This window comes from Augochlora pura, chromosome 11, assembly GCF_028453695.1.
Source record: "Augochlora pura isolate Apur16 chromosome 11, APUR_v2.2.1, whole genome shotgun sequence".
In the NCBI taxonomy this organism is placed as follows: Eukaryota; Metazoa; Arthropoda; class Insecta; order Hymenoptera; family Halictidae; genus Augochlora; species Augochlora pura.
Genome location: NC_135782.1, coordinates 2,246,088 through 2,269,404, shown reverse-complemented (window position 1 = coordinate 2,269,404; position 23,317 = coordinate 2,246,088). Strand labels below are relative to the sequence as shown.

General features: G+C 51.3%; 1 protein-coding gene across 1 annotated transcript in view; it reads left to right on the top strand.

Annotated features, from left to right (window-relative positions):
* Positions 1 to 23,317, top strand: part of Btk29a (tyrosine-protein kinase Btk29A) — a 140,123-nt gene that overhangs the window by 11,325 nt on the left and 105,481 nt on the right. The window contains exons 3-4 of the mRNA XM_078194880.1: positions 932 to 1,247; positions 9,067 to 9,372. Of these exons, the coding sequence (XP_078051006.1) occupies positions 932 to 1,247; positions 9,067 to 9,372 (622 nt within the window). The remainder of the gene's footprint in view (positions 1 to 931; positions 1,248 to 9,066; positions 9,373 to 23,317) is intronic.

Below are 23,317 nucleotides of genomic sequence, written 5' to 3'. Positions count from 1 at the left end.
ATAACGCAAAGAGCAAAGCCCCTCCTTTCAGCTTCGACTGAAAAACGAAAAGGAGAAACGACGAGAAAGCAGGAAAACGGGGAAAGAAAGCGCAGGTATAAAACGTATAAACGTCTCTTCCGGCGTAGACGAAAGACGGTGTGGAGTGCCGGTCGCGTGTATATCCGGCCCGCCTTCCGGCCACGTCTCGGCTTCTGGTCCGTTTTTCATCTCTTTTCCCTCTTTTTCTTTACTCGTTGGCTGTACACGATAACGAGTTGGGACGCGGTTGTTCTCCATCTTAGCGGCGCAACGAACGAGCTGGTATCTCGGTCGATTCGAAACCACCGTGGAATTCAAAGACTTCCCCCCCCTCTATAACCACCCCATCAAACTCGGCGTACGATTTCTGAAAACGAGGATCTCTCCTTTCCCACTTGCTCGTTAGCTTCTGCGAAAGCGACCCGGATAAAAGACAATTTCGTGGGACGAAAGTGCAGGTTCTCATCCCTGAAACGAGTCCTGGCAGGATCGTCGGTCGATCGTCTGCCGAGGAAAATTATTTCTCGAGAAGCTATTTGCGACTCGACTGCGATGGCGATGGCGATGACGATGGCGATGGCGACGAGGATCGGAACGCTCGCAGGGTTTGGCCAGGCCGCGCTGCTACGGAGGAATCGTCGTCGTCCGTTCCCATCATCTTCTCCTCGAGAAAGACGTTCGAAAGTACGCCGACGACAATTTCTCCGAGCGGAGAGGTTTTCTCGAACGAAACTCGGCACTAGACTCGCAATAAAAGATTAATTAGATGCGAGAAGGCCGCGGGTATCTCGGACCGCGTGGTCTCGTTTCATTTGTTTCCACTGTTTTCTCTGCTCTGACACTACTCGTTGCCCGTGTACAGGGGACACGTACAAGATAACGAACCGGAGTTGTTCTCTCTCTGTCTCAGCGTCGCAAGGAACGAGGTAGAATCGCGGTCGAGAGCGTCCACGTGGTTGAAACGGCAAGCCTCGGGAGCAACGCCGGCGCCGGCGGCGGCGGCGGAGGCGGAGGCGGAGGCGGAGGCGGCGGCGGCGGCGGCGTCGGCGGCGTCGGTGGCGAGATGGCTGGCAGCGAGGCAGGCACCGGCGGAAGCGGAGGCGGCGGAATACCACCTGGGCTACCCTTCCAGGTGGGCTATCGAGAAGCCGGCCAAGAGTACACGCTCTACCTTCTAGCCGCCCGCGAGCAGGACCGCGCCGAGTGGATTCGTGCGATCCGTGCTGGTGAGTTTTACCCTCCATAATCTCTCAATGGTCTTTTAGCCGCGCGCCCTGCGGCTCTTATTACGGCTCTTCTTCTTGCGATTGCGATTCGTTGCGAAAGTGTTCGGGACGCGACGAGGAGGAGACCCATCGATTGCGCGACAATTTCTTCTTCAACTTTGCGCTGCTATGCCGAATATCTACGAATTATTTTGCTCCCGTGGCAAAATTGCTTGCTCGCGCGCCAACATTTATTTTCGCGAAACGAATAAACGACTCGGATTAGAGCCCCCTGTCCGAACATTGCAAAGTCGCATACATCAGCTACGAATTAGAGCTCGCTATTTATCCCACCTGTCTGGAGAACGCGCGCAGAGGGAGAGTAGTCCGCTCGCAGCGCGAGCAACAAAGCCAGCAGACGTACAAATCGCGCTCGACTCGCGAAGCGTTAATAAAGACGCCGCGCTCTCTTCCTTTTTCTCGGCATCGTGGACGCGAGCATTTGTTTCACCCACCCCCCCTCCCCCCTCCCTCCTGTCCACTATTTTCCGCGTGGCCGATCCTTGAACAAAGATGTCACGGTGAATTTTCGTGCGCGTCGAGTTTTGCCCGTGTTCACTATTCAGAACTCTTTTTATTTTCGCAACGACGAGGCCGCGCGCGCGGCTGGCCGTTACGGGTCTCGCTCGCGAAATTCATCCGGAACGAGGAGAGACTACGGCCGCGCGACGCGGCCGAGTTTCGCGGACGCCGGTGCTCTCGCGTGCCACCCCCGACAAAGTGCCGGACAATATTAAATATTCGCGGAACCGAAGAGCCGGACGGGGCAACTGGGTTAAAACGATATACATGGCCGTGTTTTGCGGTTTCTATTTCGCTGCGACGCGTTGCGCCCGATTATCGGACGGCTGTCAATCCTTTTTGCAGCCGCAAATATCCTGTAACACCGAAACGCTAACCAACTGTATTCTGTTTGTTGCTTCGCCGTTTATGGAAATACCGAAATGCAATTCGCCAGCCGAATTGCTGTCTACATGGTAGCAAGGAGTACATACATAAATCGGAAAGTTCGTCGCGTTTAAAGCGACCGAGGAGATCTCGCGCGACAACTGCTCGTCGCATGAAAATTCGAAGGACGAGCCCGCCCGGGGATCTTGTAATCGTCGGATGAGGCGTTAACTTTGTTTCTCAAGTACTTGGTGAAATTGAGGAGGACACGGCCGGCGCGCGTCTTTCCGTCCTCGATTGTTCCGACGAGCAAAGTTTTCCGGGCTGTGAAGCAACGGCGTTGTTCGCGTCGCAACGCGAGACGACGCGAGACGACGCGAGAGGCGGCTCAGAAAATTACGTCGTCGAACGATACTTCGAGAAATTACACCGCGAGAAGCATCGAGTTTCAGGGGCGCTTTCCTTGGCTGGCTTTTGTTCACGATACATTTACTGTACGCGTTCTATACACCCTCCATTCGTCAACTTCGAAAGCGCGTCGGACTTGCGGTCGATCGTCCGGCAATTATCGCTCCTCTACTTGTCTTCTTCGTTACGCGCATGGGTGTCCTGTTATAATTTTGCAACGAATCACCCTTTTGTAGAAGAAATTACATTTTCGTTTAAAGCACGATCAAATGTTTCACCGAACGTACATTGTCTTTCATCGTGTTTCTCGGTGGACATCGACGCTGTTGTCCTTGAATTTAATCGAGCTCGCGGAACAACAGAAATTCGCGGAACTCCGAACAACTGTTCCGCAGGAGAAATGTGAGATTCGACGCGAAACTTGTGAGCGCGTTCTCGCTGGTTACTTGGGTTTGCGCTCGGAAATCGCGCGAATCGATTGCCGATATCGCCGACGTATCGCGATCGGTGATGGATTTGTCGCTGCGGAGGGACTCGCTCGAACTTTTAACGAGTTTCCAAAGAATCTCGTCCTAGGTGATCGGTTATTATTCGTGGCCGCGGCCCCAGCCGGAAATGGAATCCTCGACTTCTACCGTCTCCGCCTCTGCCACTTCCAGTTTCGGCTTTTATACGCATTCGCGGAACTTGTTCCGTTCCGAGCGCTTTTCTTCGCTTTCCTAGACAGTTTTCTCCACCGTGCCGCATTCTCATCCCACCAATGATTTTCTCAAATTGATTTGCGCGTTCGCGAACGATTTCGCGAATTTCGGTGGACGATTTTTCCCCGAACATTTAGTCGCACACTGAACGCCGCAAATCCTATTCATCGGCGGTAAAGAAATTCGACGGAATATCATCCTTGGTTTCTCACGGCTTTACCAGCTTTCAGAATCTCTCCCGATTAAAGACGGTCTTTGGGGATGAAGGTGCAGGTGTTGCCGTTTAAATCGAGTCCGAGCGAGTCGTCGTTCGACTTTTTTCCACAAGTTATTGCGCGCGCGCGCGCGCGCGGAAAACTCAGCCAGGCGTTCGAGAGCAGAACTCGCGCGTTCTCCGACCTCGAAGTATTTCGACAATTCCTTCCTCGGGCTTGGGAAACAATTAGGCGAGAAAATACGAAGCGTGAGAAGTAATCCTCTCTTGGCGTCGCGGTAATCTTTTCGAAAACCGTGCGTTTCATTATTCGAGCGGTCTCTTGTTCGAGCAGACGTGCCCCGGCAGTTTAAACACGCCGCCCGCGCCCGCGCCCGCTCAGTCTTTCATTTTTTTTTTTCCTGGCCCTTGATCTGTTCTCCAATTTCCCGTCGCGCGTGCCGTCCGCGATTCTTCCAAAGAAATAAATTCTCATTTCCCCGGGACCCTCTGGTTCTCTCTGAAACGGTTTTCCCGTAGGAGTTTCCCACCGTCCGATTACATTATTCCAGCGGAAATTCTTCAAGACGAGATCCACGTTTTTTCTTTTTTTCGAAGTACCCCAGCGCAAAACGAGTTGCGCCAATTGCTGTCCGTTGTTTCTCTCGACGGACGAAACAACCTCTGAAAATTTCGGGAAACTGTGCGTTTGCCACGCCGGGAACAGATCTTTTTCTCGACGATTCTGGTCGTCGACTGCCGGAAGACAATAGCAGCGGTGAAAGAAGTAAACCCGCGATTTTCTGCGGGACATCGTTCGTGGGCGGTGCTGTAGAGCTAGAGGCGGTGGCATCGGCTGAAGCCTCTGCGACCCGTAGACGTGTTCGGGGCTGGAGGGGCGTTTTACATCCGAGCTTGAGAACGAGAAGTGGTTGCTCCTCGGAACACGTGAAAGGCTATTCAAGCTTCTTGCGCGCGGCAATGATCATCTTCGCGAGAACACTGCGGCAACATTTGAAATGTATGCGAGCTAGCCTGGCTTCTCGCATGAATCGTCCCTCCCGCACGACGCTCTCTTTTCCTCTTTAACTCCGGTCTCTCTTCTTCTTTTTCTCCCGGCTGCTTCCTCGCGGAATTGACGTCGTTCGTCCTCAAAGAGACGGAATAACCGTGCCTCCCACGGGCGGCTCGCGGCTCGCGGCTCGCGGCTCGCGGCTCGCGGAAACAACTCGTGGCGTCTCGCTTCGATAATTGGATCTTCCGGTGACAATCACGGGCCGGAGAGTTTTCAGAGCCGGTCTACCTAAAGACACGGAAGAACACACCGGGAAATGTGTTGAACGTTTTATTCATCGGTTTCCATCTGGCTGCGCGCGCGCGCGCGCGCCCGTTTTCTCGCACGCGGGTCGGGCTCGTTTGCGATCTACCACGACGACGAGCCGCGCTCGTCTAATTATTTCAACGACCTTCGCTGTTCTTTTCCACAATAAACGGGGCGGTATTATCGGCGTGTGTGCTGACGTCTAGAAATTCAGCTCCCACGCGTTATGAATTTCGCAATTGCGTTCGTAATGAGCGATGCTAATGAACGCGCGACGATTTATTTGACAGTCCATGCTCGCTAATACGCGATCCATCCTTGCGTCCCATCGAACTGCGATTATCTTTAATTATTCGCAGCCATTACCGCGTTGTAGTGGCCTTAAAAGCATGTTATTGACATACGCTGGGTTAATCAATTTTGAAATTTACGGGATCCTGAGAGGTCTCCGGTGAACCGTGCCGAATTCAGATGGAAGCTTTCGCAAAAGTGTAACGCGCTCTCCACGATGTTCTTCGTTAGCCTTTATGTAATCGAGAAACAGCCGAGTACCGTTGGAGGTGTTCAAAGGGTCCTCGCGTGTTTCTATAGGCATCCACGAGTTGTCAAGGGTTAACAGAACCTTACGTTGGGAGACCTTTGTGGCTCTCGAGATCTCGTGGAAAAGGGTTCTCGAGATCCGTCAGGAGTTTGCTTAGAAGTCCTGTCTAAATCAAAGATCCTCGGATGCTTCCCAAAAGATCTTAGATTGGCCCAAGGGCTCGCGCGGCGCTGGTCTCGAGGTTCTTTGAGATCCCAAAGGAAATTCTCCGAAGTCATTTCGAAGGCTCCTCGAGCAGTCGAGAGCGAGCCATCAGCAGCCATCGAGAGCGCGTTGTCTTCCTCGGAGGAACACGACGCCGTTTAGATAATTTCCGAAGAATCTGCAAGATTTTTCGAGGATCCCGACGGCTCGTCGTCTTCTCCTCGGAGAATCCTAGGAAGCTTCTTGAAAAATCAAGAAATCATCAGGTGTCTCTCTAGCATTCGTCGAGAGCACGAGAATTCGGAAGGAACTGGTAGTTCTTTGGGAGACTCCAAACCAAAATATCGTGGTCTTCGTGAAAAGTTTCTCGAAGAATTTAACAGGATTTTCGGATGGTTTTAGCGCGCTTGATACTTTCACTAGGAGTCTTGCAAAGGCTCTCGTCGGGAGAAATTACGAGGAAAAAACTCTGGCGAGGATGCACGACTACCAGTCCGTTTACGTGATCTTTATTATCCACGACTTCCCAGCGAAAAGTCTTGAGGCTTCTACATATGCATTCACCCGGTAAAAAGTTCCCAGCACCGGTTTAAAAGGTTTCGCGATCGATACCGGCCCTCGAGCAATTTCTCGGGGAGACAATATCGATGAGACCCATTGTGCATGACGGCTCGCGCGCAAACCCCTCCAAAACGAAAGTGCAAAGTAGTCTGGTTCAGCTTATTTCTCTTTATCATGCCGGTTCTTTAATTATCTGCGATCCCTCAGGCTCTGTCTCGCCTCGCCTATTCTCGCCTCAGCTCGCCTCGCCTCGCCTCGTCAAGTCGGGTTCCAACGGGGAACAGCGCCGTTAATCGCCTCGTTATCATTCGGGGGTCAGTGAATTCCCGTGTTACGACTTCCGCAGCCCTTGTTCCGCCATTGTTGAAGACCTCGGAGGCTGTTCTTGCGGTATGCGAACCTGGCAAATTTTCCGGGCGTGACTGTAACGCACACCTGGAAACAATTTCAAAGTATGTTGATTTAATATAAATAATATCAAGGCTGACTCAATCGAGAGGCATACTCTTGCCTCCTTTAATTTGTCATCTTTTCGAACGGAGCATCTTGTTCTATATATAATACTATAGTATTCGTAATTGGACTCGTAACGATGAAAATAATCGAATGAAATAAATGAAGTCACAGCAGAATACTCAAACGAAAAATGATTGCATTCGCGATTCGAAGTGAAGATCGGTGCAGCGATTCAACGGGATAGCGAAGAAATTCATCGAATATTAAACGTGTTTTAATTCCGGCGAGATATTCGATTCCGCTGATTTTCCGAGCGGCCGCGAAATTTCCATCGCGGCTGTCAAATGAAATCCGCGATCATTTTTTCAGGCGGTATTTACCGGCTGTGTGCAAGTTGTTGCAACAGGAGGCGCAGAGAGTCGTGTAGTCTGTATCGGAGCAGTTTTATTTGCGCGATATAAATACGTAACAGGAACATGTTTTCTTTACAAACGCGTAAATAACTCGGGGAATGCGGGCAAATGTCCGCCGGTGAATGCGCCGGTGAATGCGCCGGTGAATGCGCCGGTGCAACGCTTGTAACTGCGTTCGCGAAATCGAAATGTTGGTGCCCGAAATTGAATAATTCCCGAGACTGGCGAATGTGTATTGTTCCGAGATTGGGAAACGAAGCTCGCGTCTTTCTCGTTCAATCGCCGAACGCGGCAGGCAGCAGGTCGTAGGGCCGCGATTAACGCGGCGATCGGAAAGTCTAATTGGTCGAGTCGATCGGAACCGAGCCGATCCGAAATAAACGGATTTAATTAGATGCCGACTAGAATCTAATTCGGGATTCGCCCGCTGCGAGTAGATCTGGCTCGAATATAACTGAAACTTGTCTTTGGTTCTACGAGCTGCTGTAGGATTTAATTAGAATTCTGTTTCTAACTGGGCACGCGCAACCCAAATAACATTTAAATCCTCCAAATTGTACCTGATTTAATAGCACGCCAATTAAAGTATGGACAATATTGACCGGGCACTCGCAAACTCGAGCGTGGTGCTGCAAAGTTTACTCGAAGCCAGCAACTACCGCGAATACCCAATAAGATCCGCGTTCGATGTTTCGGCTCGCGCGAGAGTAATTTGCTCGCAACAATTAAGCACGAAGCAGCGATAATTAATTGAACGCGCCTACGCCTGACCGATGTGACCGTCGTCGCGTTCTACTCGCGGCGGGCCGGGGCAACGCGCGATCGTACTACTTGCAGCTACACTCGCGCTCGCACGCCGCGCGCGACTTTGTTCGTCGTTTCGCCGAGTCCCCTTGATCCGATCCAAGCAATATCCCGAAAAGGAGACGAGAATAAATAGCGATTCCACGGGCTGCACAATTATTGCCTTTCCCCTTTCCCCCTTTTCCCCTTTCCCTTTTCCCCGGATCGCATTTTAACGAGCCACTCGGATTAATTAATTTTTAGCCCTCCGCCAAGGGGCTATCGTCCCTCTTGACCCGCTATTTCTTGGGCGAAATTGGGCTGGCTTTCCCCGCGATTCGCTCGTACACGATCTTGGAACACTGCTACCAGAATACGAGGATTTCGTAGGAGTCTCGTCCTACGGTTCATTAAGACTGCGCAAAATCGTTGGTCGAAAGAAGAGAACGAACCAGTTCGAAAAAAATATCTTCGGACCTGAGAGAAACTATTATCGTCTTTCGAATTTTAGCTTCAGTTGTGTTCGTACCGTCGAATATGTTAGCTCCGTTTTCACTTTATCGAATATTCGGTCTTTTCAAGGTACAGCGGTGCTTATCGATCGGCCCTTTTATTTCGCATTCGGCAAACGATGCTGAAAAGATTGTCCATTTTTTGTGGGCGGTACAATTATTCGAACAATGGGAACGGGGCAGAGAGAATTGTTCGAATTCCGGAAAAATTTCTTTCCCGAGCAACTTGGCGCGGACAAAAGAACCACTTTCGCGATTGTTTTAAAATCAGTGTCTCCCGCCATCCGGGAGGGAGATCCAACACGATCCTTGAGTTTTAAGCGCCCGGAGGAATCGCGCATATTTATCCAAGCTGTATTCAGTTTCGCGGTTTCCGAGTGGATACCCAAAGAAATCCGGAGACGCGTCCGCCCTGCGCGTTTCCCAGCGAAGCGATGAGGGGGGAGGCGAGAAGGATGCGGAAAGAAAGGGAAAAGTGTCGTCGGAGCGAGAGTAGCTCGCTGCGGAAACCCAGTTTCTCGCCTCCTTAAATAAATATTCTAGGCTGGACATCCGCTACAAATCGGATCCCCACTATATTTATCGTCTCAAAGGTGATCTCGCGATGCCCGCTGAATTTCCAACTCCGTGTCGTCCCGAAATTTTCTCGGCACCTTCGCGGCGAATTCGTCGCTGCGGACGATCCAGCGATTCGTAATACAGGTGCAACGAGATTAATCCGGGATCGGGTGGGATCGGCGTTATTAAGGACCTCCAGGGATAATTATTGTGGCTGATGCCTGCTTCTGTTCGTTGACAGTGTGCAGCGAGAATCCAGGGCTGAGCGGTCGTTATCACGCCGGACTCTGGAGTGGAAAGCGCTGGTCCTGCTGCCGGTTGTCGACACGGTCCGCAGAGGGCTGCGATACTTGCAGCTCCTGGTCCTCCAAGCCGTTAAATGCGACGAACCCGTCCTCCACGTCCACTTCGAGCTTCAAATCCGCCGCTGGGACCACCGTCGCCACCTCCACCACCACCGCCGCCGCCATCACCGATCGACCGCAGACGACAAACTCCGAGGCCAATAACAATCCCATCGTTCACTCTCAGGCTCGCTCGACAATCGGTAAAGTATACCTCCGTTTTAGATTACGTCATTATCCTCTTCCTTTTCCCATTCTTTGCCTCGTTTTCCTTTACTTTGCTCTGCTTCATCGAGCGGGACATGTGCTTCCACTCTGGAATCTCAATCTCGGTTTTCGCAAAACACTTCCACGCACCGCTTCTCGATTTCCCTTTCAATTTATACATCAGCTTTGTACTACCAAAATATTCCGGATCAAACAATTCTTTCTGGGGTATGAAATAAGAGCGTTTTAGCTTATGCGATAGTCGGATCGAGTGAGGTGTGAATGAAGAGTGTTTCGACCGTGTAACTGTTCTTCGAATGCACCTTAAGGTGCATCAAAGAGCTAATTTTAAAGGGGAAAGTCTGCTCTTTCAGGCGCCCTAAGCTATTTACATCGTTTCCCAGTTGCGTGAGAGCGTTGAGAGAATGAAGTCGATCCGTGTGAGAAATTTCTGAAAAACTTTGGTGTAAATACCGTATTTTATTTTATTATTCTAGTTCTTTCCTTTTTTTCTATAATATCTTGTTAAAGTAACTGTGGTTGATCCTGGTTTGTCGAGAATCCCTTCATTATTTAGAAGGGGCAGTATTTTCTTCAGCTTGTTGATAGGTCGGTCATTGAGAACTTGGTTAATAGGCTCGCAGTACTTAATGCGTTAACGCATCGCAGAAATACCGTTGCCGTAGCGTTGCTTTAGCTTTAGTTGCTTTCTTTTAAGACGCGGCGGGGGTTGAAAACGACTCATTACTCGCTGCGCGAGGGTTAATTAATCCCCCAGCGTGGTAGTTGCCGCGAGTTTTATGCTCGATCCGCGTGCCCGTAGTTTCTTACTTCGTGGGTCGGACTTTGCGCTATATTTTCTGCTTAACAGCTAAATCTCGGACACCGTTAGCGTAATTTCAAGACGAACTCCCCCTCGTTCTCTCTTTCTCTTTCTCTTTCTCTTTCTCTTTCCTTCGTCGTCCTCTCGGTACGTGTACGTATCTTTTTCTGTTTTATAAACGTCGCGATGGTTAGTACCAAAGTTGATCAGGATTCCGGCGACGGCTTTGAAAGTTCGATCGGTTTCCAATCAGCGAGTTGCACTTGGCCCGAACCGGCCACTTTGGCAGCTGTGTTGGCAAGACAGTCCCCGACAGCGTCGCTTCTCGGCTGCGAAAATGTTAGGGCTCTCGCGGCGACAATCCTTTGTCACCCGATCGAGACCGATGACAAAACGATCGAGCACTCTTTGCAGGCAAATTCAGGAGCAATATTTGCGACACGCTAAAGGACGATTAAACGGATTTTTAAAGTTCGTATAGACAGAGACGTAAAGATAAATTATTGTCGAATTGACGCAGCATCGTCGATACACGAAGGACATATGCAGCGGTCGCGTTCTAGAGGAACAATATATTTCCAGGAGAAGAGAATGATATTTGGGAAAAATTCAGCTGTTTTTTTGACGTTCATCTAGATCTAGATGCGCAGCAGGCGCAGATAATATTTACGCAGAGTCACGCGAGATGCATGGATTGCGCAGATACATTGGAAACGTTTGTTTCTGGCGCATCCGTCAGCTCGAAACGGTTCAGGCAAAATCCTTCACCGAGTTCAGATTTTAGTAAGCAATGAAAACTCCACAATTCAGCGAAAGTAGTAAAACGACGCGATAAATTAATTCAGTCTTTTATAGCTACAATCGTTTAAATCGGCAAATTTCGCTGGGATGAGGGGTATGTATCTCAGAGTCGAATCTGTTCGATACAATAGACATAGCGCGACGTTGAACCGAGGCGAACAACGTTTCTATAAGAAGCAACCTAGCGCGGGACACGCTGCACGGGGGGTCATTCGCGTGCCAATTCGACAAGGGAAAAACGATAGAATAGGAAGACGATAGAATACGCGGACTACGCGCCGCGCTGCTCCGTGCTGGTGCCGGCGGGTAATTAACCGACTGTCGTTTTACCCCGTTAAACATATAGTGGTCTGCGATAACGAACCCATCCTCTTCAGAACCGATCGATATCCTGTTTGCCGTCGCATTTGTCTTTCGCATTGACCGCAAATGGAACGATTTTCCTTCTTTCTCGGCATCTGATCAGCGACGCGATTGTCACACGGGCCAGCTAAAGTCGACGCGGACTCGATCCTCTAACTCGGTAATCCTGCGTTGCGATAATCGTTCTCGATACGCCGAGGAATCTTCGAGGCGACTCGTTTCGTAACTTTGATCGCAAACGTTTGAAATTTGGCAGCCTGTAGAGCGAATGGACATTATCATCGATTAAAAACATCTTTTTAAAGCAATCGATCGTCGAACAGTCTCGCAGAGTTCGCCGGCCGTGAGAGATTCCCTTTCCGTTTGACATTTCGTGAAAAGAGTTTTTCCGCGGCGTTGTCGGTTCCCAAATAGACAGTCCCGATGGAAAATATGAGGGAGCAGCAACTCGTCGTCGCTCCCGGCTGTTTCCCATCGTTTTGCAAACGAGGCTTCGAACGAACCAACGAACGAACGAACGAACGAACGAACGAGCGAGCGAGCGAGCGAGCGCGGAATTCCTCAACTTCGCTTTCGGTGGATGTTAATTATTAAACGCGGCCGAAGGAAAAAAAAGCCGAAGGAACAAAGCCGGAGAGACGCGCGAGCTACGTCGGCAATTCGGTTCTCCCGTTTTCGAGCATTGTTCGCTGGATTTTGCTCTGATGAACAACCGTAATCAGTGCTCGCGAATCGGGCTAATCGAATTTTCCGTCGCGGAATATTAACAATCCTAGCGGCTGTAATCCTGCGTCGTCTTTGTTCGCCAGCAATGATTTACGGGTTGCAGCGATCGTAACGCAGATTTTGACCGCGTTTGTCGCCGATTTTCAAGTTCGACTCGCGAAGGAGCGGCATTCTTCCAGCGATAATCGAGCCTAGTATTCATTAGGTTAAGCGAGTATACGTACTCGGAGCTCGCGCAACTCGAGTTCAATGTCGAGAGAGTAATTCATTCGATTACTTTCCACAGTCGCCTTCTCAAATAGGCGGTCTATTTGCTTGTAGCGGTTAGGTTAGTTTCTGCCTGGGAAGTTGGCTAGCTCCCTGCGAGCGACGCTCCACGGCATGGTCTAACCGAATTATCACAAGGTTTAGCGTATTTCAAAACTTTGTCTGCGCGTCGACGCGCACCTCGAAGCATTCGTTTCTATAACCGAATCAACGCTGCTATTCAATTCCCTTATAGTCTCTCCGCTGGTAGGACTCGCGTCGGAACGGTTGCGGGTGCGAAACTCGAAAATCAGAGGGATCCGGTTGTTTCCTTCGCCGTTATACGTAGACGCGACCAGAGATTCTTACCGATATCGTTCGTCGAAAGAGTCCGGTATGGGCTAACTTCTTCTTAATTGCCGTTCGGACGTTCGAATCTCGCGAGCGTCCGTCTCGTGTTCCCAGATTCTTGATTCTTGAGTCGTCCGACCGCGTATTACCTAATTCCGGTATTATCTATCCATCGCGTCGGCGACAACCAAATGAAACGCTCGTCATCTTCCTTTTGGCGGCGGATGCATGCGGAAACGATCGACAAGCGGTGTTTAAACGTAGAAGTTCCTAACGGGGTTCGAGGAGAACTTGATGGCTGCACGATGGAAAAAGTTGAAACGGACGCGCACGCTTCTATTGCGAGCTCCAATTCTCGAGTATTTGATACACTGTCCCGTTTCTCGTTTCTGCTATTTCTTTCTCGGCCGGTCCCACCCTCTCGGCTCCCTTCGCCCTTCGCCCCTCACCCCTCACCCCTCACCCCGCGCGCGCACCCCTTTCCACACCAGGCATCGTCGCTGCCGTGCCGCCGTGCCGCCGTGCCGCCGTGCCGCCCAGAACTTCCATATTTGCGGATAGAAACCGGGAAAACCCGGTAGATTTGCCTTTCGAGCGTGTATATTCGTCGGGGCAAATATGGCGGCACAGCAAGCGCCGTGAAACTTGTTCAATTCTGTAGGATTCCGGGACGAGGGGGAGGCCAGCCGTGACCTAGCCTCGAACGCACTCGAAACCACCCCTGCGAGATCTCGACCCCTGAGAGAGATCTGGCGCTCCTGGCCACGGCCGTGCGCGCTTTAATCCTCGCGCCGCGATTGCTGGATCATCGCGATACAATTGCCGGCGTTTCCATTTTGATTGGACCGGCAACACAAGTTTTATCGCGTTTTTCAAGAATCATGGAGGAAAGTAGCACTACTTTTTCAAATGAAAATTACATCGAATCGCCGTGCTGCGCGTTTCTCGCGAGCTTACCACATTTCTGCATAGACGGTGTCGAATTTTTCGCGAGCTCTGCATTCCTCGCGACCGCGGCGACGTTGCAGCAGTCTCCGTCCTTCCCGCGTATCGTCCCCCTTCAGAATAGGCTCTGCGTTTCTTCGATAAATTTCTATTCTCTCGAATTAGTCTACCTCTCTCGATTCCCCCAATTTCTTCAACAGTTTCACCGTGCAAGCACCGTGGTCGAAACGGCTGACGAATAGGGCGACCCGAGATTCCCTGTTCGCGTGAAATTTAAGGGTTTCAGGGTTGAAACTGTGACAGGGTAGTTAAGGCTCTCTCGCGCTACGTTTAAATGGAAATCGATTCCCTCGGAACGGGCCGAAGGTTGATTTACAGCGGCGATCCTGCTTCCGTCGCGTCGCGCCGTGTGTTCGCGCGCCAGTCTGGAGCGTGTTGGTGTCCGTTCGAGTCTTATTCAATTCTCTTGGAACGGGCGGGCCGTAGCTTATTCTACAGCGGCGATGTGTATTCACGGTACAGTTACGATTCAATAAACCATTCAGCTTTCCCTGAATGGGACAAAGCCTTCCTTACGCCGGAGTTATTACGTCGTTGAAATATAAACGATGGCGGAGCGAACAGAGATTTCACTCGGTCCGAGGATCTCCCGTTCTGTTCTTCCCTTGGATCTTTTCTCCGCGGTCCTGTTCGAGGATAGAGCCCTCTCTCGGTCCACAATTTTTCTATTGGCAGAGCTATCGAGGAGGGGCCGGTGATCATTTCGAGAACGATAAGCTTCGACACGAAACATTTATCTATTTCGCGAGACTGCCGAGAGATCGTTTTCGAAGATTGTTCGCCGACTAAATTGCCATCCCCGGAATTCGGTCGTAGATTAGATAAAGGGGGAGGACAAGTTTTATTTTATTCTAAGAAAAGAGCCACGAGATTTGACTAGCAATACCGGAAACCGTTCGTCTTTTCAGAGACACGAGTAGCGAGGGAAAAATAGCGAAACGATTTTCGTAATAATTTCCCGGAGAAGGTTTCGACATTGCGAAGCGTTTATCTTCTTATTAGAGAATCTCGATGCCATTATCGATGAAGATTATAGCCAAATTGCCGTCGTAACGTCCGCGTAAATTCCCGATAATTGGCCGGCGGCGTATCGCGCTCGTAATGACAAGCAATCGAGTCGAGTAAATGACTCGAGTGTTTGTCATTCGGCTTCCCCGACATTGAAATTCCTCCGGACGGCGATGATTCATCGAGTTTGCTCGGAACTCGGGATCGGGATCGGGATCGGGATCGGGATGCACCGAAAACGATAGCGCGGCCGCCGCAGCCGATTTTCCAGTTCTCGGACATTTTATCCGCGGCGAATAACGGCTAATCGATATTCGTCGGCCAGTTCATCTCTTTAACCGACGGCATAAAACGCCGATAAGACTTTATGCAATCTAATAAACCTTGAAAGGGCCGCGATAGATTTTCCATAGAGGTGGCGGCGGCGGCGGCGGCGGCGGCGGAGAGCTTAACGAGAGCGAAACGAGCCGGAGAGCGAAACCTTTATTGCCCTCTATTCTATTTAATCGCGCGACACTCTATCTGTCCTTATCGTTTTCGATACAGTCATCCAGGCGATATCTCGAAGCGTAGCTTGGAGCTATCTTTGGGACATTCGTTTGTCTAATAGCATGCCGTATTTAATCGGACATCGATTGCGCGACCCTTTGTCTTTTTTGGAACTGGAAAAATGGGACACCGAGTTTCGCATTCTTCCATGCATCCGGAGTGTTTGAAACGTGTCTACGAGTACGGTGGTGTGATCGCGCGAAATCGACAAATAACCGAACGTCACCGAGTGGCACGGTGAAATCGTTGAAGAGGAGAGATACTCGAATTCAGAGATCGATCCCACCATGTCCCATGAAATGTACATATGTGGGCTGCTTTTACCGGCACGGAAGATTCAGCGTCGAAGGATTAGCTCGCGTTTCAGCGAACGCACGGGCGTGTCGGCGCGGCATAGAAGTGGTGGAATTGTCGGAAGAGGAAGACGGACGATGGGAGAACAAATTCGGAAGAATCCGCGACGGATGAAAGGGTGTTCGCCGAGCAATCGCGCGCCGTAGGCATCAAAGCCGTTACCCGAACGGATCCCCGGTCCGTCGGTATCATCCTAATTGCTATCGAGCGCCTCCGTAATCCATTAGCGGGTGCGCGGATGGATGGCCTAGATCAGGCCACGCTGCTTTGGTTCGGTCCACGGCAACACTTGCTGCTCTTCGGAAATCTTTGCTCGGTCCTCGTATCCAGGGCTCGTCGTCCGACGCGTATCGTCGCTCGCCTCGAGCCAGCCACACCGAGGCCGTCTCTCGGATATCCCGGAGAATTATAAACGCGGACGCGTAAAAAATCCCTAAACCAACCTGGCCGCTTCCCATCGCTGCCAATGCTTCGATATTTAACGGTTTAATCTTGCTCGCGATCGTTAATCCGTCCCGGGAATGCAATCTTTTCGGACAGGCTGATGGCGCGAGATCGGATCTACGACGTCGTAAATCTTTCGATTTTAATATGTGCCAACCCGCTCTTGCCCCTCTTCAATTTTGAACTCGTATCGTGTCGCGCACTGTTCCCTAGAAAAATAATGGCGTTACCTGTTCCCAGGGACGCGTATTTCGTCGCTGGGGAAATATTATTGACCCTTCGCACTCCAAGGTACGTTCACTCCGGACGGTTCTACCGATCGAAAATGTTTCCTCGCTTTCAAAGCGATGCGTTTAATGGGATTCAATTTTGAAACACCAACTCGTCTGTGATTTTCACGGCGCGAACAGTTCATTCATCGAGGCGAGGAAAATTCCTGGCGTCTGCGATAGGGTGTCGGAGGAAAAGAAAGCCTGAATCGGTGCGAGTTAACAAGGTCTCGGTTCCCGAAGGAAAACTCTTTCGGGGTCCGCTCGTGTCGGTTCGTGAGAGCGGTCTCACCCTCGTCCTCGTCGCGCCGGCCAAGGGGAAGGAAAGGGAAGGAAAGGAAAGGAAAGGAAAGCCACGCGTGTGGACAGGTTAATCTTCGCCCCGAGTGATACGGTGGTGTGTCCTGCCTCGCAGTTTGCTTTCACCGCTGGCCGCAATTAGTTGGTCGGCGAAGGAGTCGAGGCGAGTCGAAAGACTGCCGGATAGTCCTTGATCACAGAGAGCTCGTCGGCGACAAAGAGAAAGAGATGGGAAAAATCAGGGACGAGTGTCTCGGTCACTTGTAATCGAGCCGCTGTCTCTCTTCCGGCCGCCTCCCAATTACCATTCGTCGCGATTAAATATTTAAGGAACGCGATTCACCTGTTAATTACGAGCATCGTTTCCTAGCGATTAAAAGCGCGAGCGTTCCTCGCGGTCGATTCCAGAACGATTGTTCGCGCCGGGCCCCATTAGCATACGCGTCGATATCTCTCGATGCCGCATCCCACGTGCGAAGCCACCGTCGCCGCCGCCGCAGAGTTGCCCCATAATTCACCGCAACCCCCATGGGGCGTGGGAACCCGCCGCTAAATAGAATTTGCCGACCAACTCGATAGCTGACGCGTTTGAGGCGCCTCTTGCGATTCTTCTCTCGCGATTCTTCGATCGCATCGATCACCGTGCATCGATCCAGCTGTCAAAGTCCAAACAAGTGGCCGAGGGAAAGGAAAACTCGAGGGAAAATTGCTCAGTCTAGCTTATCCGATGGCCGGGGTGATCCGACGAGTTATTTAATTCTCGCGCACAATCAGCTGTAATAGGAAGCCGCAGCTTGTATTGTCTTCCAACAAACCAGACATGCATTTATGTATGCAATACTCTGGTCGGATCTCGGTGCTTCCGACGCCGCAGACGCGGCCGCTGCCCCTGCCGCTGCCGCAGCATCGCGACGCCCTAATACGCCGTTATAATTTATAGCGCAATGCGGCCTCCCCTACGGTTTTAGATACATCATCAGCCCTGGCCCGTGCAATATTGATCACGCCGAAAATGAATGGCGCCGGGAATCGATGCAGGGGCTTCATTATCCAAGACGCGCCACGGGAAAAATTCTTGCGCGAGATCCTTCTTCCGTTATTAAAATCACTATTACGCCGCTCTACTTTCGAAATTCAATTCTAAACAGATTAGCCTTTCGTCCGTGCACATTTTTATGACTGCGTTTTCCAACCACGATGCTTTCGCGAATTTTACCCTCGCGAAAATTACACTCCTGGAATGAAATATTAATTTCGAAAGCAAGCGACAATGTTTTATCGCTGAATGCAAACAGGTATTCCTAAAGTAGAGAAAACAAGGATTGTCCATTGCAACCCGTCCCGATATCGCGTTCGAAGGGTAAAGCCGATGCATCCGCTGAAACTATTTCGCGGAAAATTCGATTGGCCGGCTCTCGGAAGTTCCGAAAAGGTGAAAATGAAATAAAGTATTTCAGTTTTGCCGAAAACATCGAGCATCGAATATTTCGATAGGTTTGCCGCGGGCCGCGGGCCGCGTTGCCTCTCTCAAATTCGAATATCGCAGCCATTATCTCCGTATCCTCGAGCCGCCGCTTCATCGAGGATAACACCGTTTGCCCAGGTGTGATCGCGACCAGGTAGCTGCGAGCCAAGCCCCGAGGGAAATGGACTGCGACGGAGGAAAGTGGAGCAGAGAAAAGAGAGTTTTTCATCGATGGAATCAAAGTTCCGTCTGGACCTTTCTACCTCGATCCGGCGACGGTCTTCGAACAAACTTAGTTTCTAAACACCAACTCGACACCACCGAATCTTCCCGGCGACTGTCTCAGCTGTTCGAATCCGGGCCAATGAAAAATCTCACCGGGGAACGACCCGAAGCATAAATCCTCTGCTTCCATTTATTTCGAGTGAATTAATAAATAGTTTAGGGTCCGGTAGTTACAGGGGGGAGCGTAAAGACGGGCTTTGTGAAATCCGGGAACGACTTTTTGCGGCAAATAGCCGCGAATCGGAGCGACCGTGCGCGAGGCCACAGGGCGCGATTTACAATCAACGCGTCCACCGGGTTTTCGCGGCGATGAATAAAAATCGGTGCGCAAACACCACCCACCTCCCTGTGCAATCCGTGGGTCAGCGAAATGGAGGCCGCGAAAGAGCTCGGCCCCCGGCGAGCACTCGGACACGTGGAACGAGGCAACAATCAACGCCGGGACAGCCAGAAATTGCTTTGAATTCCAGCCGGTTCTCCCCGGGGGTGGCCGGAGGGGGATGAGAACGAGAGTGAAAGCGTTCAACGACGAGACTCGACAAACACCGGTCGATTCATCCGGAAGGACCAGGCTCGAGAAAAGGGCGGGGGCCCGGAGGATGTTGCACGCGACGCGTCGAGACTCGTTAGAATTTGGCCACGCGCGCGAACTCGTTAATACCACCCCGCCACGTTAATATCGCTCAACTGTGTCAGAGAATGGTATGGCCCGGCGCGGGTTGAGCTCGAAGAACGCGCTCTAGAATTTCGGGAAAAACTTGAGACCCGAGAATTTATGAATATTAACGCGAAGGAGGGCGCGCGATTCGAACACCCAAAGTCTTTCGGAAATGCCGGCGAACCGAGAATTTGTTGGGACCGAATTAACGAAGCACGCCGGGATAGGTGCCAGCGTCCAGAACGATGCTCGTGGTAAAGAAAATTTGGCGAGGTCGCGAGCGCGCGGTATCTCTCGCGCGGTATCTCTCGCGCGACCTTTCACCCTCGAGCAGCGAAATCGAATGAACCGTATCACGAGCGCGCAATAACGATCAACGGGGCTGATTTTTTTTTTCCGAGGCGCGTCGCGCATGGAGAGTGCCGAGAGGGTCGCGAGGCGACACGCGAACGCGAGAAAGACAGCGGTCTTTCAGGTCTTTGAGGAGGCGGGATCTGAAAGTTTCATCGGGGCAGCCCGTTTCTCCTCGGCAAGAGAAGACAAGAGAAGGTGAAAATCACCGACGCCGTGTTTGCTCGTATCATTTCCAGAGAGGTCCGTCTCATTTCAGACGTCTTTGAGTAGTTTTCCTTCTAGTCTGAAAACGAGTCTTGAAGAGGAGGTCCTACCCGTCGCTGTAGCGCCTCGGCTCCGAGAGGAAGCAGGTCAGCTTAATAGGCTGCCAGCCGCACGACGAAACCGTTTTCCGCTTCCTGCGCCGCTTATTTACTCGCGAAATGCCGCGGCGTGTTCCCGATTTCTCGTTTTCGCGATTTTCCCGATTTTCCCGATTTCATGATTTTACGAATTCACAATTTCCCACGAGTGGCTCGACCATATGCCCGGCCATTTAGGCTGCGCCGCCGTTAAATCTGCCCGCGAGAATCGTTCGGATCGTATAGGTTGGTAGAGAGTGTGAATCGGTTCGTTTACCCGGAAGGGCATCGGAACGGAACAATCTCGAGTCGTTAATTAGGCGCGAAGCGTTCGATGGAACAGCAGGCGAACGCTGAGCGCGCCGGGGAAAAGTAGGATGGTTTCGGTAAATAGTGGTGCCGGATAAAACGTTCCAGAAAAGAGTTGTTCAAAAAGATGTCAAGGTACTTCTGGAACGCGGGAAACTCTGGCGAAATGTCACGCGTCGAACTGGGTCACGGTGCACGCACCAATGTCATAAATAACTCCTAATAACCTGCCTCGCTGAAACTCTGCCGGAAGTAGAAAACAAGGCCACCGTTCCCTGGAAAACATATTTCGTTTCGTTAAAAAATATTCGAGTCTCGAGTTCGCGAGCAATTCGGCAACGCTTTTTAATAAGACTCTCTCGCCGCCGACCGTTTCGAATCTGCAAATTTGTTGCAATGCGATGCGTTGCTCTCGGACTCGTACCGCTTCTCCGCCCGTGAAATCGCAGTTTTTTTATGACGCGATTTCTCGAAAATTGTCCCACCCCCGAAAGATCTCTCGATTCGGCCGAAAAATTCCGTTCCTCCGGCCTCTCCGGCAAACTCGAATTTCCCAGCTCCGAATCTATAAATTTCTGCCGCCTATCCGGAAAGTCCGATCAGCCCGATTACGGACGGCGCAACATCCTTTGTCAGCGGCGCCGCAGACATTCGTCGCGCGGAACTTGCAGCCGACACCCCGTGGAATTTTAATATCGCACCAGAGCCGCCGATCAGAATTCACGGGGTGGTTACGTGTGCAGTCTCAGCCGGATATTAATCAGAAATTTCTCAGGTGCTCGAGTACAGCAATTTGCCGCGGCATTCAGCGTCGCCGGCAGCAAATTGCTATTGTCTATGGTAGCGCGACCGCCTCGCCGCGTCGCTGAATTGATCGCGCTGCCGCACAGTGGTCCGTCCGGATTGACGCAAGGTGCGCCATTCGACCAAAAAATGAACTTTCGCGTATCGATCTGTATCGAATATATGCTTACTTCCTAAATGTCTGCCAACCTCGAAAATAAAAATATTTGCATAATTTAACCCTTTGAAGGTTGAGTGGCTGGCGGCGACTCTAAGGCGCCGCTGAAAAATTATTACAGTAAAGATCCTGCTTCGTATCTACGTATTTACAGTTGGAAGCCTCGTAGGAGGCGGCTCCCTCGTCAATTTCTGGCGCAACCGTAACTCTTGTACGATTAATCGTTCTTCGTCGAAGTTTACCTCCGCGCGGGCACGAGCGTGCTCTATGCGTGCCGATGCGCTAATATTAAATTAGCAGCCAAATTACATACGGTCCAGCGGCTTGCGCCGTGTTCCACCACGCAACGTGCGAGAGCCGCATCAACTGCTCGAGTTTTTCGTCGAAACTCTAGTACCAATCTTGCGTTATTGCATCCTGGGCCCCGAGACCAAATGATTTTTTCGCCGACCGTGCAACAACACCCGACAGCTCCATGCGCTATACAACACTATCTATCCACGCTGTTCGGCAAACAAGCAGGCAGGCTCGCAAAGCCACCAGTGCCATTATCCGCGCTTCTCTCCTCTCTCTCCCTCCCGTTCTCCTTGTTTCCCCTTCGCTGCGAACAATGACGAATCCGGTTCTCGAACCGCAGAGCCGCGAGGAAATTCGAGAATCCCGAGATGAGCCCGATCGGTGAAATCTGAAAAGAATCCGAATGCGTCTTCCGATCCGATTGGAAAAATTCGCGTCTACACCTAGGGGTGAAAACGCGCGGAACAGCTTGTCGTCGCCCGCGGCGATTCCGCGCGGAAACTAAGAACGGAATCGAACAAAAGGGAAACGGGCCTCGGCCTGTGAGGAGTCCAATAGTCGTTTTCGGCGCCCGTTTCATATTGGATGGCTTTCAATTGGCCGGCTTATTGTTGCCGATTTTCATTCCGCCTCTTCATCCCCTCTCTACGTATACTCTTTCGCCGTGTCCCGAAGTCACCGGATAATAAAACCAAAAAAAAAAAAAGAACAGCACGGATAAAGCTCGCGATTCCTCGTCCATTTTCCCACCCCGTTATTTCCTTTCATTCGGTCTAGCCTCGGTCGAAAAGTTTTCAATTGGTCCGTTTCGTGCGCAGACGCGACCGGAAGTGCCGGGTTCTTAATGGAAAACGAGAAATACGCGCCGAGTCGGTCTCGTTCCCGATTACGGGCTCGTTAGCACGCGCGCGCGCGAGTCCTCGAGAAAGTTACGTAACTTTTCGGGGCCTCGACTTTGTGCAACATCAATTACGGAAATGAACCGCTCCGGTCCGCCCTCGCCGTCCTTCTCCGCGTCCGCGTCCGCGTCCGCTTCCGCTTCCACTTCCACTTCCGGTCCCGCCTCGCGATGCTCGAGCGCGAAATTGTCGAGCCGATTTCGCGCGCGATCGATACACGCTGGTGCGATAAATAAAATATCGTAAATCATCGGGATCGTTCTCGACCACGTTCTCGACCATTACGGTCGACAGAAACTACTCTCGGCTTGGAACGCTCGGAACAAGTCTCGTATGATCTTTGCGACTTTATTTTCGGCACGGGGTACGGAGCGGAAGCTTTTCAAACTTTCTAGACCATTTGTCGCATATTCGAGGAGCGCGTGCCAATTTTTTGGCGACGTAATGTCTATCAGAGATGGGGATGGAACGGCGAGATTGTGCGACGACGGCGGCCACCTGTTCGGTGGTCGAGGAGAATCGGGAGCCGGCGACGGTATCGGCGTCGCCGGCGAACGGCTCTCAAAGCGGGAAAATTGTCGGAAAATGAGTTGAGGAGATCGGAGGGTTAATTTAGTTTCTAACAGGATTCCGAAACGAAACATCGAAGGAGGCGCGAGCAGCCAGTTAACGGCGCTGGATTTAGCCGACGGGGATAATTATTCGCGGTCCCTCGTGATGAATCTAATCAAACTCCGGCGTCGACTCTGTCCCGCCTCCTTTCCTCCTCGGCCTGATTCTCATTAAAATTCTTGCCGAACAATGCCCGGGATATCGGACGATCCGACTCGATCGATCGCGCGCGCGCGCGCGCGATATTTGAATCGTCCGATGCTCGAACCGAGAAACGTTTGCTCTACGAGGACGATACAATCCGGTGTGAGTTTGCTCGGATCTCCTTCGGATATCGGTCCTCCGATAACTTAATCTCCGGGAAATTAGGTTGGCTAGGAACGATTCTGTTCCGGTTGGATCATCCGTCGAGCTCGATCCTTGGAAGATAAGTAGGCAAACTCTGGAGTCAATCTGCAGGTAATTTCGATGCAACCGAAAACCTGTTGGCGACACGGTTCAGAATTAATTTTCTTCCGATT